Source organism: Haliotis cracherodii, unplaced genomic scaffold, assembly GCF_022045235.1.
Source record: "Haliotis cracherodii isolate W230 unplaced genomic scaffold, xgHalCrac1.p SCAF_8, whole genome shotgun sequence".
Taxonomy (NCBI): domain Eukaryota; kingdom Metazoa; phylum Mollusca; class Gastropoda; order Lepetellida; family Haliotidae; genus Haliotis; species Haliotis cracherodii.
This window is the reverse complement of record NW_027266341.1, coordinates 24,781,979-24,799,282: the sequence shown is the minus strand read 5'-3', so window position 1 is coordinate 24,799,282 and position 17,304 is coordinate 24,781,979. Positions and strand designations below refer to the sequence as shown.

Genomic DNA, 17,304 nt, shown 5'->3' with positions numbered 1-17,304 from the left:
TCGTTATAATTTAATAAATGATCATTGTATTAATCCTTATATTATCATACGAAGCAATAAGATTTAAATGACACTAGATTCAAATGAAATTGGTAGTGTGTATTTGATAAGAATTTCATTTTTCATTATTAGGTGTTTTTTCTTGCTTCTTATGGATGTGGCATTGAAGTTTTAAACAAAAACTACAATATTTGCTTTGCTAAAATCCTCTCATTTGGAAAATATTTAAAACAAAATATATGTCATAAGACCCATCATAATTATTTTATGGTTAGATTTGCCTAGACCCATAACGTTAACCATATATTTAATTAGTGATTATTATTCATGAACGATACAACATTCAATACTAATTGTCACGGTGATGCGTACCTAACTGATGAGTAATTCCATCTAATTAAATATAATATTAATTTGTAACTTAAGTGATCAATAATCATACTCATTCAAGCAAGATTAGCTTGAAAATGTTTAATTGCTATGAAAGCATCAGATGAACATCAAAAGCAATTATTCAATAAATTTAAACCACGTTTCGTGATCTCCTGATATGGTTGTTTGCTTAGGCAAAAAGATTATTAATACTTTTCCCTTTTATTTTTTGATGAAAGGGCCTCACATTATATAAAAAAATAGTAAGAAAATATTTTTCTTTACCATGTCAATACTTGACATATTTAATGAGCTATGAGTAATCCCGTCCCTCACAACATGGGCTGACTATAGAATTAACACCAGAGGATAGTATTATCAGTATGTTCTAATTAAATCACTTACCCATATTATAGGAATCTGCATTGGCTTCCAAAACAACCGTTTCTCGTCAGATTCCATATTCCATAATGATCAATCATCCTCTACTTCATCATTGATGTGAAGAAGCCCAACAACCTGTTATAAGCCCTTATGTCTGGTCGTGGTGGTCCTCCTGGCTCAACCGTTAATCTGGCCCAGAAATAGACGGGATGATATTTACATCTCACGTGTGCTACTGCATGGTTCCCGTTTGTTCTGAGTTCCTCTGCCCCGTGAGGCTAACACTGACCCGAGTTGTCGATCATGATCAGTGCATGAATCATACCTGCTGAATCCTTGATTCTCAAACAGGGAAATCTTTACCAGGGTATGTAGTCGTCATCTCTGAATACAAGCTGAGTTCATGGATGGAACGCGAATGGATGTTTGACATCATCTTGCGTCATAATTGCAGAGCCTACACCTTTCAACTGTCTACAAACCAGAGATGAGATTGAAGATAATTAGCTGAGCATTGGAACCAGCCTCACAGACACTCGGTCTCTCGTAGTTAATAATTCACAGATGCATTGAAACATGCTCCTTACATCATGGATGCTACAAATGTGTGTTGTTTGCAGTCTGACTCGGATGCAGTGGAACGTGGGCCCGTCATAGAGGAGGGAGACGTGTATTGATCAGTGTGGAGGTCCATCTGTTCGAACATTCTGCTACATGAGATTTTCAAAGCATGTCATTGTTACATTGATGTAATAATGTTACACTGACGTAATGACATTTTCATAACATTGAGTTTTGAGTTGAAGATTCAATTAATATTTTGAATGAGATAAAAGTGTAGCTTAACTACAATCATAGTTAACTGCCTTTAAATGAATGGGGGTAGCTTAGTGGTTAAAGTGGTTGCTTGTGGCACTAAGGCCCGGGTTCTATTCCCCACATGGGTACAGTAAGTGAAGCCAATTTCTTTCTTGTGTACCCTGTCATAATATTGCTGGAATATTGCTAAAAGCATTGTGTAAGCCAACTCACTTACTCAGACGAATGATGAAATCTTTGATTCCATCTATAATGATCTTATAATGTCACAATGCTACTCCGTAAAAAGCACCCTGGTGCACTGGTGTTTATGTATTTAAGAAATGAGTGGGAGTTGTTTATTGTACGATAAACAACGACGGTGAGTCGTTTATTTCTTACATGAGATATCAACATTATGAACAGCCTCTTTAAGGATGATGATGAAATGTACAAGCTTTAAAAATATTAACCCTAATTTTAATAATGATGATTCCGTATATAGAATCAAAACTCATCAACGTCGGCCAAGTCCAGTGTATGCACAGGTGGGTATTTCCCGCATATTCTCACAATCCTAATGTCAATTACCTGTACCTTTTCCCCCAATGACAATTGTCATCTTTCCTACTTTTGAATGCGAACGTTTGGCCATTGTGTTTCTCCGAGATGCCCAGCTACATCTATGGGAAACAAACCACAAGATACTCCCCTCTCAAAAATAACGTCATCCAATATACGACGGTATAAAGATGCGCATGTAGCGGCCATAAAGTTTCCGAGTCCCATGATGGGATTTGAACCAGGGACCTTCTGATCAGAGGTTGGATGCCTTGTCCACATGACCAAAGAGGTTAACCCCGTCTGCAAGCTGACAAGGTAAGGATGTCATATGTAGGATGACTCCCCATCCTGCTACATACTCCCCCGTCAACACGCCTTGGGCCTCATAGTAGGGTACAGAGACTTATTGTGCTCAAATTTAATATATGCGGCCCCACGTTTGGCGCCAATGTAGCAGCCATAACATTTCCGAGTCCCGTGATGGGATTCAAACCACGGACCTTCTGATCCGAGGTTGGATGCCTTGTCCACATGGCCAAAGAGGTTAACCCGTCAGCAAGCTGACAAGGTAAGGATATCATCTGTGGGATGACTCCACGCCCCGCTACACATGCGCATGTTGGAATCTCCAGAAATGATGTCATGATAGAACAATGCTTTATCATGAAATAAACCACCCTTTGTCCTTTATTGTTCTTTGAGATTTAACTCACAGCAGTGGTGGGTGGGGTGTGTGTGTGTGTGTGTGTGGAAGGGGGGGGGGGGGGGGGGGGGGGGTGGGGGGGGGGGGCAGGGGGTGTCTGTGCATGAAAAACTGTCACATATAGTGGGAAGTCCAGCAAATTATGATACAGTCCTGAGACCAATCTTTTCATTTAGGGTTTTTGCATTACAAAATAGGCTGGGCAGAAAGGAAAATATCATAGTTCAGGGATTGTGTAACAGACTAAATCAATCAGTCACAGTATAGCTTATGGGATCAGGTGGTCAGGCTTGCTGACTTGGTTGGTGCATGTCATCATATCCCAATTGTGTAGATCGATACTCAGGACGTCAGTCACTGGATTGTCTTGTCCAGACTTGTTATTATCATTATTTACAGATCATCACCATAATACTGGAATATGGCAACAAAAAAACAAAATAACAAACGGTAATGTGTATAAAGCTTAGACCGCCTCCGTGGTTTAGTGGTAGAGCATCTGCTGGGCCACATCATACCATAAGACGTTAAAAGATGTTACTTGTTGTTACCATGCCTGTTGCTCAGCATTAAGGTTAAGAAACAAGAACTGGTTGGCTTGGGGTCAGTAAACTGTGTCTGAGATTTAAGGGATTGTGGCATGGTATCTCAGTGGGCTAGCGCTATGAAATCGGCATTAGTCTGGACTAGTACAAACCAACCTGCCCACCCAAATGCCACTATATAAGTGCATTTCACCTCACCTCACCTCACCTCACCTCACCTCACAAAGCTTACAATAATCCAGCTCTATCACTGTTGGGGACACCAACAATCAAACCCTGTAGTACTTCACTGTGGAGAGTTTGAGAGTTGGATCCAAAGTGGTCACCCATCCTATATAACAGCCACGCAGTTTTGTTAGTATACCCTCCAGACTAGTAAATATGACTAGTGGGGGCACGTGGTCCTGTGCACAGCGCACAGATCACAAATCAGGTGAGGCTGAGCAACGTCGTGTCTCGGAGAGTAGTTGGAAAGGTGACCACGTTCAGCAGCTTGACTCCTGAGAGTTTCTAGGGCTTCTGTCCTGCCCCACACTGAAGCACATGTACCACATGTGGCGTCTCCTTAAGCAAGGGACTTTGTTCGAAATGTGCCTGTTTCACCCAGCAGTGAGTGGGTACCCGGTAGGATGAGATGGTAATTTGGCTGTTAACCTTTTAGTGCCTCACAGGCAGCTTGGGTTGTATACTCCCCAGGGAGCAGAGAATGAAAATCGAATGCCCACTGATCCATTGACCGGGGTAATAATAGTGTAGCGCTATGAGCATCCACTTGGTGAATAGAATCTGGCGCATTATAAATGCATATGGGTTCTACACCAACAGACTGACTTGCTCATTCTTGTGTCCAAAGACGGCCATAATTCCTCGGGCACCAACGCCGCTTAGTGGCCGGTCTGGCATAGACAGAGTGGTTTGAACATGTTTGGGACAAGCCTGCAGCATGAGAGACAGTTGACATTAGGGCTGGGACGGTCCAAATTTACTACCCGGGTACCCGACCCCCTATTCCCCGACCCTACCCAGGTACCCGCTGTAGGTCTCAAGAGTTAGCTACGAAATGTCTGACTGGGAAATGTTTTACCGCAGCACTGGCAAAAGCTATTTAGATACACATATGAAACATAGATACATGTATCAAATGATCAGATTATGCGTACATTGAAGCTGACTGAAGCTTTATCTTCACTCAGACATTTACAAATCAAAGGAATGTGTGCATCGTCAGAAAGAATTGCGAACATTAGCGACTTGTCATGTAACCACTGAGCTATAGTGAGTTTTTGTCATTAAACAATATATCACGTGACTAACCATGGGTCCAGGTAGAACTGTGGGTACCCGGGTCCTACTCATGACCAACCCGGCCCTAATACCAGAGTTACCCATTCCAGCCCTAGTTGACATTCTTGCATATCTCTTCCCAGGGAATAACGTCAAATATTTCAAAAATTTAAAGAAACTGTTCACCGATCAATAAAGATGAGGATGCACCAACTTGATTGACAGTAATGACAGAACTCTGTTACCATGGATACATTAGATCATGGGGGAGGTAATTTGAACATCATAACATTAGCCCATCATGAAGTAACTAAAAAAGTCAGCGTCTTTGATCTCTTAGCGAAGCATCTTAGCAGGGTGTAAGGAAGTTTACGAGCCGAATGGGATTGCACACCATGATACTGAAGGTTGAAAGGTATCTATGAATGGTCAGCTCAAGCGCACACACCCTGCTAGAGACACATGTAAAGAAATTTATCATACTTGTTCACAAATACAGATATCTATTTTCAGTGAGGTATGTTTGTGTGACAAGACCTTCCTAGTAAGGGCTAGTGGTATCGCTATGGTAACTTATAATGTGTACAGGGACCATCATGGCATGACAAGCCGATGACGTAATCAACAGTATGATGGTGCATGGTTGGTTGGTTGGTTTGTTGTTTAATGCCGCACTCAGCAATATTCCAGCTATATGACGGCGGTTTGTAAATAATCGAGTTTGAGCCAGACAATCCAGTGATTGATATCATGAGCATCGATCCACAAAATTGGGATCAATGACATGCATCAACCAGGTCAGCCAGCCTGACCACCCGATCCCGTTAGTCGCCTTTTACGACAAGCATAGTCGCCTTTTACGGCAAGCATGGGTTGCTGAAGACCTATTCTACCCCGCATCTTATGATGGGGCAGGATGTCTGAACAGGTCACCTGACAGAATTGCTTGGGTTTTTACCAGACAATGACAAGCCTGGTCCCTGTTTCCTTAAGCGATCTTTGTGCTAAGATGATGATAACTCCCATACGTTAATAATGACTTAAGTGAGTGAGTGAGTTTGATTTTACACCACTTTTAGCAATATTCCAGCAATATCACAGCAGGGGACACCAGAAATGGGCTTCACACATTGTACCCATGTCGGGAATCGAACCTGGGTCTTCGATGTGACAAGCGAATGCTTTAACCACTAGACTCCCTGACCGCCCCTATTATGACTTGAGACAGTCATAGTGCTAAGATCGCTTTGTAGAACAGGAATATGGCCGTTTGTAAATCCCATACTTTAACTATGACTTGAGACAGTCATAGTGCTAAGATCGCTTTGTAGAACAGTGTGCCCTTGTACAAAGCGATCTTAGCGCTAAGGTGATCGGAACTCCCATAATTTAACAAAGACTTATGACAGTTGTAGCGCTGAGGTTGTTTGTGCAACACCACCCAAGACTCAGTCAGTGGGACCAGGGCCCCCTTCCACAAAGCTATCTTAGCGCTGATGTTCGTAACTCCCATACTTTAACTATGACTTGAGACAGTCGTAGCACTAAGATCGCATTTTCCCCCGCCGATAGCCAAGTAGTCAGTTATTTTATTTGTTATCAAACAAAAACTAGTAAAGAGATACATAATCGATCTTTGTTGATCACAAAGCCGAACATGAGTGAGTGAGTGAGTTAAAGCTTTACGTCACATCGGCAGTATTTCAGCCATATTGTGACGAGAACATTTGTAATACTGACATTAAAATAAAAAACCTGTCATCGACGGACAGTATAACAACAAGCATATCACAGTTTATAATTAAAACTAGTTTAGAACAATTAAAAGAATAACCTATAATTCAACAATACATTATAAAAACGGGCTAGAGATCACCACCAACCAAAGTTAGGCCACCTTACTGGGGACTGTTGGGACTTAATCATCTTTGCAAACCTTCAGCTACTTTATGGCCCTTCTGAGGAAGTCTCCGAATAGTCTTTGCAAAGTTGTTTTGAAGGTCTTCGCTAGCGAAGACGTATCCGAGACATCTTAAGAGATCTCTTAAGACATCCCCTGCTAGTGGAGATGCACTAGAAACGTCTTCGGTAGGTTAATGCCTTTGTGGGGAAGTACTTGATTATTCCCCAGAATAGTCTTCGATGGGTCTCCGCAAAGTCTCGGCTAGCCGAGACCATAAAAATTGGCTAAAATCCCACAAAAGATGCATCGGGACGGTCTCAGGGCGGTCTCGGATACATCTTTTCTGGGTTGTTTTTTTGTAAGGGTTACAATACTTCTGCTACCTGCACGGCTCCCCAGCAGGATTTACACCATCCCTTCACCTGCTGGCGATGGTACGCAATTAAGCCATTATTAAAACAAACAGATTTGAAGCCGAACATGAATAGCCTCCCTTGACAATTGTCCGTGTTGTAAGTGGTAGAATTTTTATTGTTACAAGGGGCTTTATCGTCACAAATGGCGGTCTTTTGAGCACAGAATATGTTCATAAAGTATGTCAGAGGCATTCTGCATTAAAAAAATGCATCTGGCTTTTTTCTTTTTTTTTACCTCCTCAAACCCTGGACTTTGGGCTGAAAAATCTGTATTTCAAAAAAAAAAAAAAGCCTGGCCCAACCACACACTGTAATATTGATCGCTGTGTATACAAAATGCATGACAGGAAATACAATTAAAATGGTCAAGAATCATGTCTAGAAATCTCCTTTAACATTTACACTGGCATTTTGACAAGTTTGTAATCTGTTCACTCCAGCCAAGACAGCAAAATGACATAACTTTTTACTGCGAATTGTACATTCTTTTCCAAATGGGGAGTACTTATATTCAAATCAATAAAAAACAAAAGATTCCATGGTAGTTGACTGGCTAACCAAGCAATCCTTTTTTTACATTTATGTTTCCAAACATAAAGAAGATTTGGCCACACCCACTAAATGACTACTGTTTCTGATTGGTTGAAAAAAGACTGCTATTCTCTCTTCAATCTGAATGACTTCTCACACAGTCTCCTTCCACTCTTTGAAACTGATATTTTACAAGTCTGAGTATCCCCTCACTGATTCATAATCAATTTTTCATGTTTATAACACAAATAGTACTTGAATCTTGCAACTAAAATTCATAATGTTTTGTAGACTTTCTTTCTTCTAATATTACCTACAGCTTACACGACCTGTGAAGATCTGGGCAGAGACTAGGTCTTCAGCAACCTATGCTTGTCATAAGAGGCGACTAACGGGACCGGGTGGTCAGGCTTGCTGACTTTGTTGATGCATGTCATTGTATCCAATTTGTATGGATCCATGCTCATGATGTCAATCACTGGATTTTCTGGTCCAGACTCGATTATTTACAGACCGCAGTCATATATCTGGAATAATTCTGGGTGCGGCGTTAATCAACAAACAAACAAACCTATACTTTAACATGGATGCCAGGTTAGGCCTACTCTTCAGCAACCAATGCTGGATAAGGTGTCGGGTGGTGAGGCTTGGTGATTTGGTGATTTGGTTAATTGTGTGTTTTCGTACCCAGCAGCTTGGACCATTGCTCACAATATCGATCACTGGATTGTCTGGTCCAGACTCGATTATTTCCAGGCCATAGTGAGTGTGGCATTAACATCAATCATAGAAACAAACAAACCTACAGTTTACGATAAAGATAATGTTTTCGACAAAACATGTTTGAAGCATATGTTCTTCCTCTCAAATTCCAGTTAAGCTGAAAATAATTAGTGTTCTTTGAAATCTGCATATTGAGCTTGTACTAATCTACACAAAAACATGCTAACGTTCTGGCACCAATGGAATTAAATCTAGCTCTCATCTACTTCAAATCCTTGACACTTCGGAATAACACATGTGTGAACGATTGTTTTCTCCCCTGCCGACAACATCACAGAAAACACTTCAAACACACTGGAGAAAAAGCTAATTTGGTACAGGAAAACACCCTCACAACATTGTTGGTCGGCATAGCAATAAAAAATCAAATTTGTTTCCGGCCTTGGGCAACACTTGATCTTCTCAAAAAAAGTTTAAAGGTACGGGCAGGGTGTGAAAATTTTGTCAGGGAATATTATGGAATATCCATATCTGAAACATATTTAACACAGACTATTAAAGAGCTGTGCAAGTTACACCAGAAACATTGTTGGACCAATGGCATTAATGTCTATTAACCCTTTCAACACCAGTCAACCAGAAGCTTTTACTGTGACAGTGTTTTCAGAGACTCATGTGTGTGAATTTATCAAGGAAAGTATCTGCTTGTACAACATCTTTGCTACTACATGTAATACACCCTTTGAAAGGTTTAATCCTACTGTTTATACATATGAAAGTTAAGTTTATCACATTATTTAAATAATGCATTTTCAACTTAAGTTCGTTTTAAATAAAAGTAATGTAAGCTAACAAATTCATGACGTCCAGATTAAGCACCAAGGAAGTGAAAACTTGATGATTATGATGATGTCCGGCTATTGTTCTTGCAGTTGATTCTGAGCCAGGAATTCACTTGCCATTCTGAATGTGCCTTCTAAACATGTAAACCTGACGCAACTATAGGTCATAAGGCCAGGCGTTTATATATTTTCCGGATTATGGACCCGCCGACTCTAATTGCTGAGAATTTTTTGTTTTAAATAATCAAATTTCCGTTTTTTTCCCCCACCGATAGCCGCATAGTCAGTTATTTTATTTGTTATCATCACCTTTTAGTAAAAAACATATGATTTACCGTTGTAAACTAGTAAATAGATACATAATTGATCTTTGTTGATCTCGAAGCCGAACATGAAATGGCCTCCCTTGACAATTGTCTGTGTTGTAAGTGGTAGACTTTTTATTGTTACAAGGGGCTTTATCACAAATGGAGGCCTTTTGAGCACAGAATATGTGCATAAAGTATGCCAGAGGCATTCTGCATTTAAAAAAATGCCCCCCTTTTTTTCCCCTCCTCCAACCCTGGACTTTGGGCTGAAAAATCTGTAATCCTAAAAATAAAAAAAGCATAGCCTTATGCAGAATTATGGAGAACATATTTATCATCTGGAACATGGTGTCGAGTTAGAGCATCAACCGAATCTGATTCTCATGATTGTCACATTACATAAACACTCTCACTTAAATCCTCAAATTTGCAACCTAGAAACAGATTCTCGCAACCTCAAGATCAGTGGGAGTGGGAGAGAAGCAAGCGATGGTATTAGATATTTACCACACTGGTGAAACCCACAAGCAAATTTAATATCCTGACATACATCGAATCAAAAGCCAAGTCTCAGATGTGAATCCATATTAAAAGCCTGTGTCATGGCTACCGGATCTGTCCAGCGAGTTGTGGCGCCTTGAATGGCTGTCTGTCCCTCCCCCCACCCCATCCTGAAGAATCCTTGTTGGTTAATCAATGCTGCCAGACCTTTGACAATACAGAGGAGGCCTTAACAGTGTGTAGCAGGGCATGGAGACATCCCACAGATGACATCCGTACCATGTCAACTTGTTGATTGGGTTAAACTCTTTGGTCATGTGGACAAGGCGTCCAACTTCGGATCTGACAGTCTCTGGTTCAGATCCCATTGTGAGAATCAGAAATTTTATGGTCTCTCTACTGGCGCCAAACATGGGGCTGAGCACATGCATTGAGTTTGTTTGCTTGTTGTTTAATGACGCACTCAGCAATATTCCAGCTATATGACGGCGATCTGTAAAAAATCATGTCTGGACCAGAAAATCCAGTGATTGACATCATGAGCCCGATCCCGTTAGTCACCTCTTGTGACAAGCATAGTCAACATTTACGACAAGCATGGGTTGCTGAAGGCCTATTTTACCCCTTATCTTCACAGGTCCACATGCATAAAACATTTGAGCAAAATAATTTCTCAGTACCCTATTATGCAGCCGAGGATGTGCCTTCTGTTGACGGTGGAGCATGAAGCATGGCAGGAATCAACCCACAGATGACATCCATATATACCTTCTCAGCTTCTGGACAGGTTTGAACACTTTGGTCCTGTGGACAAGGTGCCTGTCCTCAGGTCCATGGTTTGAATCCCATGAAGGGAATCAGAAATGATATGGCCACTACAATCGCATGACCTATCCAAACCAGCATCAAGATAATCAATGACATGTTTCCCAACCTAACAGCTACCTGCATCAGAGTTTCCATGTAATGACTTGCATGTTCTTCCCACGGTGGTAAATAATCACACCTGCTCACTCGTCTCTACATTACACAGAGATTACTTTGTCATTGGACAGAATGTATGATTAATAACATTATTATTCAAGGAGGCTGTCTGCTCCGGTGAGAGCGAACTTTGCCTCAATAATTGGATCGATAATTCCATAACAATATGACATTAAATCTGCTACAGAGGGGTTTAATGCAACACTCAAGCATGTCTGTATTCTCTTCAATGTCACAGGTGCCTCAAGGTCACACAATAAACATAACTCACGTGTATTACAAGAGTATAATTCACGTGTAAAACAAGAGTATAATTCATGTGTATAACAAGAGTATAATTCACGTGTATTACATGAGTATAATTCATGTGTAGAACAAGAGTATAATTCATGTGTATAACAAGAGTATAATTCACGTGTATTACATGAGTATAATTCACGTGTATAACAAGAGTATAATTCACGTGTATAACAAGAGTATAATTCACGTGTATTACATGAGTATAATTCACGTGTATTACATGAGTATAATTCACGTGTATAACAAGAGTATAATTCACGTGTATTACATGAGTATAATTCACGTGTATTACATGAGTGTAATTCACGTGTATTACAAGAGTATAACTCACGTGTATTACATGAGTATAATTCACGTGTATAACAAGAGTATAATTCACGTGTATTACATGAGTATAATTCACATGTATTACATGAGTATAATTCACGTGTATTACATGAGTGTAATTCACGTGTATTACAAGAGTATAACTCACGTGTATTACATGAGTATAATTCACGTGTATAACAAGAGTATAATTCACGTGTATAACAAGAGTATAATTCACGTGTATAACGAGTATAATTCACATGTATAACAAGAGTATAATTCACGTGTATTACATGAGTATAATTCACGTGTATTACATGAGTGTAATTCACGTGTATTACAAGAGTATAATTCACGTGTATAACAAGAGTATAATTAATTTGTAGAACAAGAGTATAATTCATGTGTAGAACAAGAGTATAATTCATGTGTAGAACAAGAGTATAATTCACGCGTATAACAAGAGTATAATTCATGTGTATAACAAGAGTAGTTTGTACTGATTCTGTTTCACAGAATAGGAACAAGCTGGAGTGTGACATGTATCGGGTATTTTGTATCAATGTATTGTTATATCACTGTTTTGCTTATACTTCATCTTATAAATAGTATACCCATAGGTGAGATGAAATGGGGGAGGAGGGGGTGTTGCAGGAAATTATCAACCCCTGGTACAGACAAACTAGTGGTTGACAGCATGAGCATCAAGCCCTGGCACAGGCAAACTAGTGGTTGACAACATGAGCACCAAACTCTGACACAGACAATCTAGTGGTTGAGAGCATGAACATCAATCCCTGGCACAGACAAATTAGTGGTTGACAACATGAGCACCAAGACCTGACACAGACAATCTAGTGGTTGACAGCATGAACATCAATCCCTGGCACAAACAATCTAGTGGTTGACAGCATGCGCACCAAACCCTGACACAAACAATCTAGTGGTTGAGAGCATGAACATCAATCCCTGGCACAGGCAAACTAGTGGTTGACAGCATGAGCACCAAACTCTGGCACAGACAAACTAGTGGTTGACAGCATGGGCACCAAACCCTGACACAAACAATCTAGTGGTTGAGAGCATGAACATCAATCCCTAGCACAGGCAAACTAGTGGTTGACAACATGAGCACCAAGACCTGACACAGACAATCTAGTGGTTGACAGCATGAACATCAATCCCTGTCACAGACAAACTAGTGGTTGACAGCATGAACACCAACCCCTGACACAGGCAAACTAGTGGTTGACAACATGAGCACCAAGCCCTGGTACAGGCTAACTAGTGGTTGACAGCATGAACACCAACCCCTGACACAGAGAATCTTGTGGTTGACTGCATGAACATCAATCCCTGGCACAGGCAAACTAGTGGTTGACAGCATGAGCATCAACCCCTGGCACAGGCAAACTAGTGGTTGACAACATGAACACCAACCCCTGACACAGGCAAACTAGTGGTTGACAGCATGAGCATCAAGCCCTGGCACAGGAAAACTAGTGGTTGACAGCATGATGGCTCAATTGGGTATGATGATACACAACCAGTCAGGTCACATATTGTAACCAACTGATCCCCTTAAGCCTGCTTTTACAATACTGGCCATTAAGCAATAATCACCCCTTTTACGTATACTTAATCCTGTTTAATTGGTAACCTGCTAAATTGGCTTTTTCATCACATGTTCTCTGTCCATCATGTTGTTACAGTATTATCCTTCAGTTGTTATGACTTAACCTACTCATGTTAATCTCTCTCATGTATGCAATTGTTGATACTGTTAATCCTCCACCAACCATATGTATTCTGTACCATGTTCATTATTCAGCCCTGCTTAACAATGGCATTTTTGGGTGACACGGGTGGCCCAGTTGTCTAAGGTGTCGCGATTCGCTGTGCAGAGTTGCGTCCCTTGGGCACACCAAAAACCTATGATTGTTGGTTCGAATCCCGGTTCGCCCCAATTATGTTTCTAGGTTTGTCAGCACCATACCCATGCTCGTGGGTTTCACCAAAGTGGTAAACGTCTGAGACCTGCATCACTACAGGCTTTCCTCCAACATTAAGCTGACATGCAGTGATATGACCAGGAATACTGTTAAAAGCGGTGTGAAATCAAAATCATAGGTTTCTGGCGTGCCCAAGGGACGCAACTCTGCACAGCGAATCGCGACACCTTAGACAACTGGGCCACCCGTGCCACCCAAAAATGAACAGAAATCTAGAGAACATCAACCATTTGAATTATTGATTGTAAATTATTCACATCAAGAATTGCAAAGGTAAATTTTTCTGATGCATATCATACTAGAATTTGACGCCCACGCCAACAGGAACTGAGCTAAAAACAATATGTCTCGCCTCCCTTTAGGTGGAAGACATCAATACATACATAAAATATTATCAATACCTCGCTAATAATCTCATTAAAAGGCTTTTCTTCGAAACTGAATGAATCAATGAAACTAATCAGCTTTTACCATGACGTCACATGGAGGCTGTCAACCAGAGTACTGCTGGCAAGCACAGACTGTCTGCACACTAATCCCCCAATTGAATTAATAATGAATATCTCTCTCTGTGGTGTGGAGTCTTGTGTTTGTGTCTAATGACCATCACATCTAATAGTCATCCCTAGTCATATATCAGATCTTTAGTTGCTTTCCAAACGTTAATGATGACCCCCTTGTTAGAAATCCTTATATCTTATTGGCCAAAAGGTGCTAAATCTATTTTACATCAATATAAGAGCTTTTGCATCCGACGTGTTTGCCAATATAGCCAATACAACATGTTTGTCCTTATTAGCAATACAACATGTTAACCTTATTGGCAATACAACATGTTGACCTCATTGGCAATACAACATGTTGGCCTCATTGGTAATACAACATGTTGACCTTATTGGTAATACAACATGTTGACCTCATTGGCAATACAACACGTTGACCTCATTGGCAATACAACATGTTGGCCTCATTGGCAATACAACATGTTGACCTCATTGGCAATACAACACGTTGACCTCATTGGCAATACAACACGTTGGCCTCATTGGCAATACAACATGTTGACCTCATTGGCAATACAACACGTTGACCTCATTGGCAATACAACATGTTGACCTTATTGGCAATACAACATGTTGACCTCATTGGCATTACAACACGTTGACCTCATTGGCAATACAACACGTTGGCCTCATTGGCAATACAACATGTTGACCTTATTGGTAATACAACATGTTGGCCTCATTGGCAATACAACATGTTGGCCTCATTGGCAATACAACATGTTGACCTCATTGGTAATACAACACGTTGACCTCATTGGCAATACAACATGTTGACCTCATTGCCAATACAACATGTTGACCTTATTGGCAATACAACATGTTGACCTCATTGGCAATACAACATGTTGACCTCATTGGCAATACAACATGTTGGCCTCATTGGCAATACAACACGTTGGCCTCATTGGCAATACAACACGTTGGCCTCATTGGCAATACAACATGTTGGCCTCATTGGCAATACAACATGTTGGCCTCATTGGCAATACAACATGTTGGCCTCATTGGCAATACATTATTGCTTCCCCTCATGCGAAACTTGCCATACTGTCATGATCAACCTGCCAGGTCCCAGGTAACCCTGCCATGTTCGCCCTCATTCTCTCCTTTCTGCTTCTGCATGTAGCTGGCTATGGAATTAAGAAAGTGCTAAAAAGGTCAAATGTTTTCACATATATTTTTCCCTTACAGAAGTGTTTTCACATGTATCACAAGTCACAGGATCACGTGGACAAGTCGACACTCACCTCAGCTGCCATGATGTCGGCAATGTTGGGAAGGTAGAGGTTGGCTGTGAGCAGTGCAAGTGCAGTTGAGGGCCGATGTCGGTCGGGGCTGCAGATCACGTACTCTGGGAGGTTTGCTGTGTTTTCATGGTCGGTGTGGTCTGAACCTGGTATCCAGTCTCGCGGAGTGATCTTCAACTTGTGCAACCTCTGGAGACAAAGGTTAAATTACTCAAAACCACAAAAGTATTTATATTTCAGTTGGGTTTTGCTTATGACTTAAAACATTATCTGAAAATGTATATCTGACCCCAAAAAGATTTATATAATGTAGATGTAATTTTTAATTCATGATTTGGTCACCACAATAGTATGATTTTATCAATGTTAGAGTGTGATAAATAAAAACAACTAAATGAATTCCATAATCATATGCTAAAAGCAGAGTCTATTGAAGAATTCCGATTATATCATAAGCATGTGTTTATGAATTACTATCAAATAGTGAAGATACCAGGTGCAGCATGAGACAATGTCTGGTGTCCTTTATATAGACTTCAGAATTGTTATGTGACAGTATATGTTACAAGTTTATTTCTTATGATTATTGTAGCAGTAGACTAATGTGCTTGTCAACTATCAAGCCTTTGTTGCTGTGGCTAGGTCTTTTATACTTAGCAGCCAACAGCATCTTGTTAGTTATAGAGTGACCTCCCTTAGCTGTGCACTCTCCAAACTCCACCCAAGCGCTTGATACCTTCCTTACCCTCCCAGTACATTGAGCTCTGCTGTGATTAGCTGGTTTACTGTTATCAATCTCTGGGGGATTACAGCTTCTTCGAGACGCTTCAATGTAGCAGTTTCTAGAAGGCTGGCTCAACCTAACTTGAGATTTATCTACTTGCCAAGGGCAGAGGGATGACTATCTGAAAACAGTGACTTTTCTGTCTGCTTGCAACACTGTTTCCTGGATTCAAGGACGACCATGTTCGGGGTTAAACCTTTGCGTTTCAACTTGGGAATTAACACGTGACACCTGTATACACAACACTCCTCGATGATGAGGTGAAGTGAGGTGAAATGGGGTTTAACGTCGCGTCCAAGATTATTGCACTTATATAGTGACGTGCATGTACGTGTGTGTGTTTGTGTGACTGCTTGTACTAGTCCGGACTGATGCCGATTTATAGTGCTAGCTCACTGAGATACCATGTCGCAGTTTAACATGAATACCCCACTCGACACAGTATACAGACTCCGAGCCAACCAGTCCTTGTTTTAGCCCCTTAATGCCGAGCGCCAGACAGGGTAACAACAAGTACCATCTTTTAATGTCTTTTGGTATGACGCGGCCGGGGATCGAACCCTGGACCTTCTGCTCTCTGGGCAGACGCTCTACCACTAGACCACGGAGTCGGTCTCCTCTATGATGAAGGAACATAGTGAATACAAGACTGTAATGTACTGATAATGGTCATATCAATGAGAGAAGAGTGTCCTCCCTTGTCTTTCTGTCTGCAACTAGTCATACATATCTCTATTCTCACCCTTGATGTTTTGTTTCTACATGGGCCCCTGTGGGAACACAGAGATATTTCAGTGTTGCTGCTCCTCTTCAGAAGCACTGCCTACAGTACATATATCAACACACTGGGCCTTGACTCCACACAAATAGAACAGAACCTTTTGGTTACGTGCACATGAACTTAAATGAAGATACTTGAAACCATGTGTGTCTATCTCTACAACTTGCTGATGTAATTGATATTATCATAATATCTACAGGCTCATTTCTCATATTTGAAATCTTTCATGAATATATATGTTTTGGTAAATAAGATCTTATTTCCAATTCTATATGTTAAGAGTGATCTTGTTTTCTTTGAAGTGAAATTTCACTATTTTTTATACTACAAACAGCTCTTAGGCCTAGAAAGATTCGGCAAATCAAGATTGCCTCAGCCTGAAAGTAGATATTGTTAAGAGCTCCATATGGATTTTATTCTCTTTTTTCAGATTATATAATGACTGCA

At 40.7% G+C, this 17,304-nt stretch overlaps 2 protein-coding genes across 2 annotated transcripts in view; one reads left to right on the top strand and one right to left on the bottom strand.

Annotated features, from left to right (window-relative positions):
* The window catches only part of LOC139449933 (uncharacterized), a 238,979-nt gene that overhangs the window by 54,003 nt on the left and 167,672 nt on the right, over nucleotides 1–17,304 (bottom strand). The window contains exon 13 of the mRNA XM_071231546.1: nucleotides 15,293–15,481. Coding sequence (XP_071087647.1) covers nucleotides 15,293–15,481 — 189 coding nt within the window. The remainder of the gene's footprint in view (nucleotides 1–15,292; nucleotides 15,482–17,304) is intronic.
* Nucleotides 1–17,304, top strand: part of LOC139449932 (neuronal membrane glycoprotein M6-a-like) — a 242,031-nt gene that overhangs the window by 187,987 nt on the left and 36,740 nt on the right. The window lies entirely within an intron of this gene.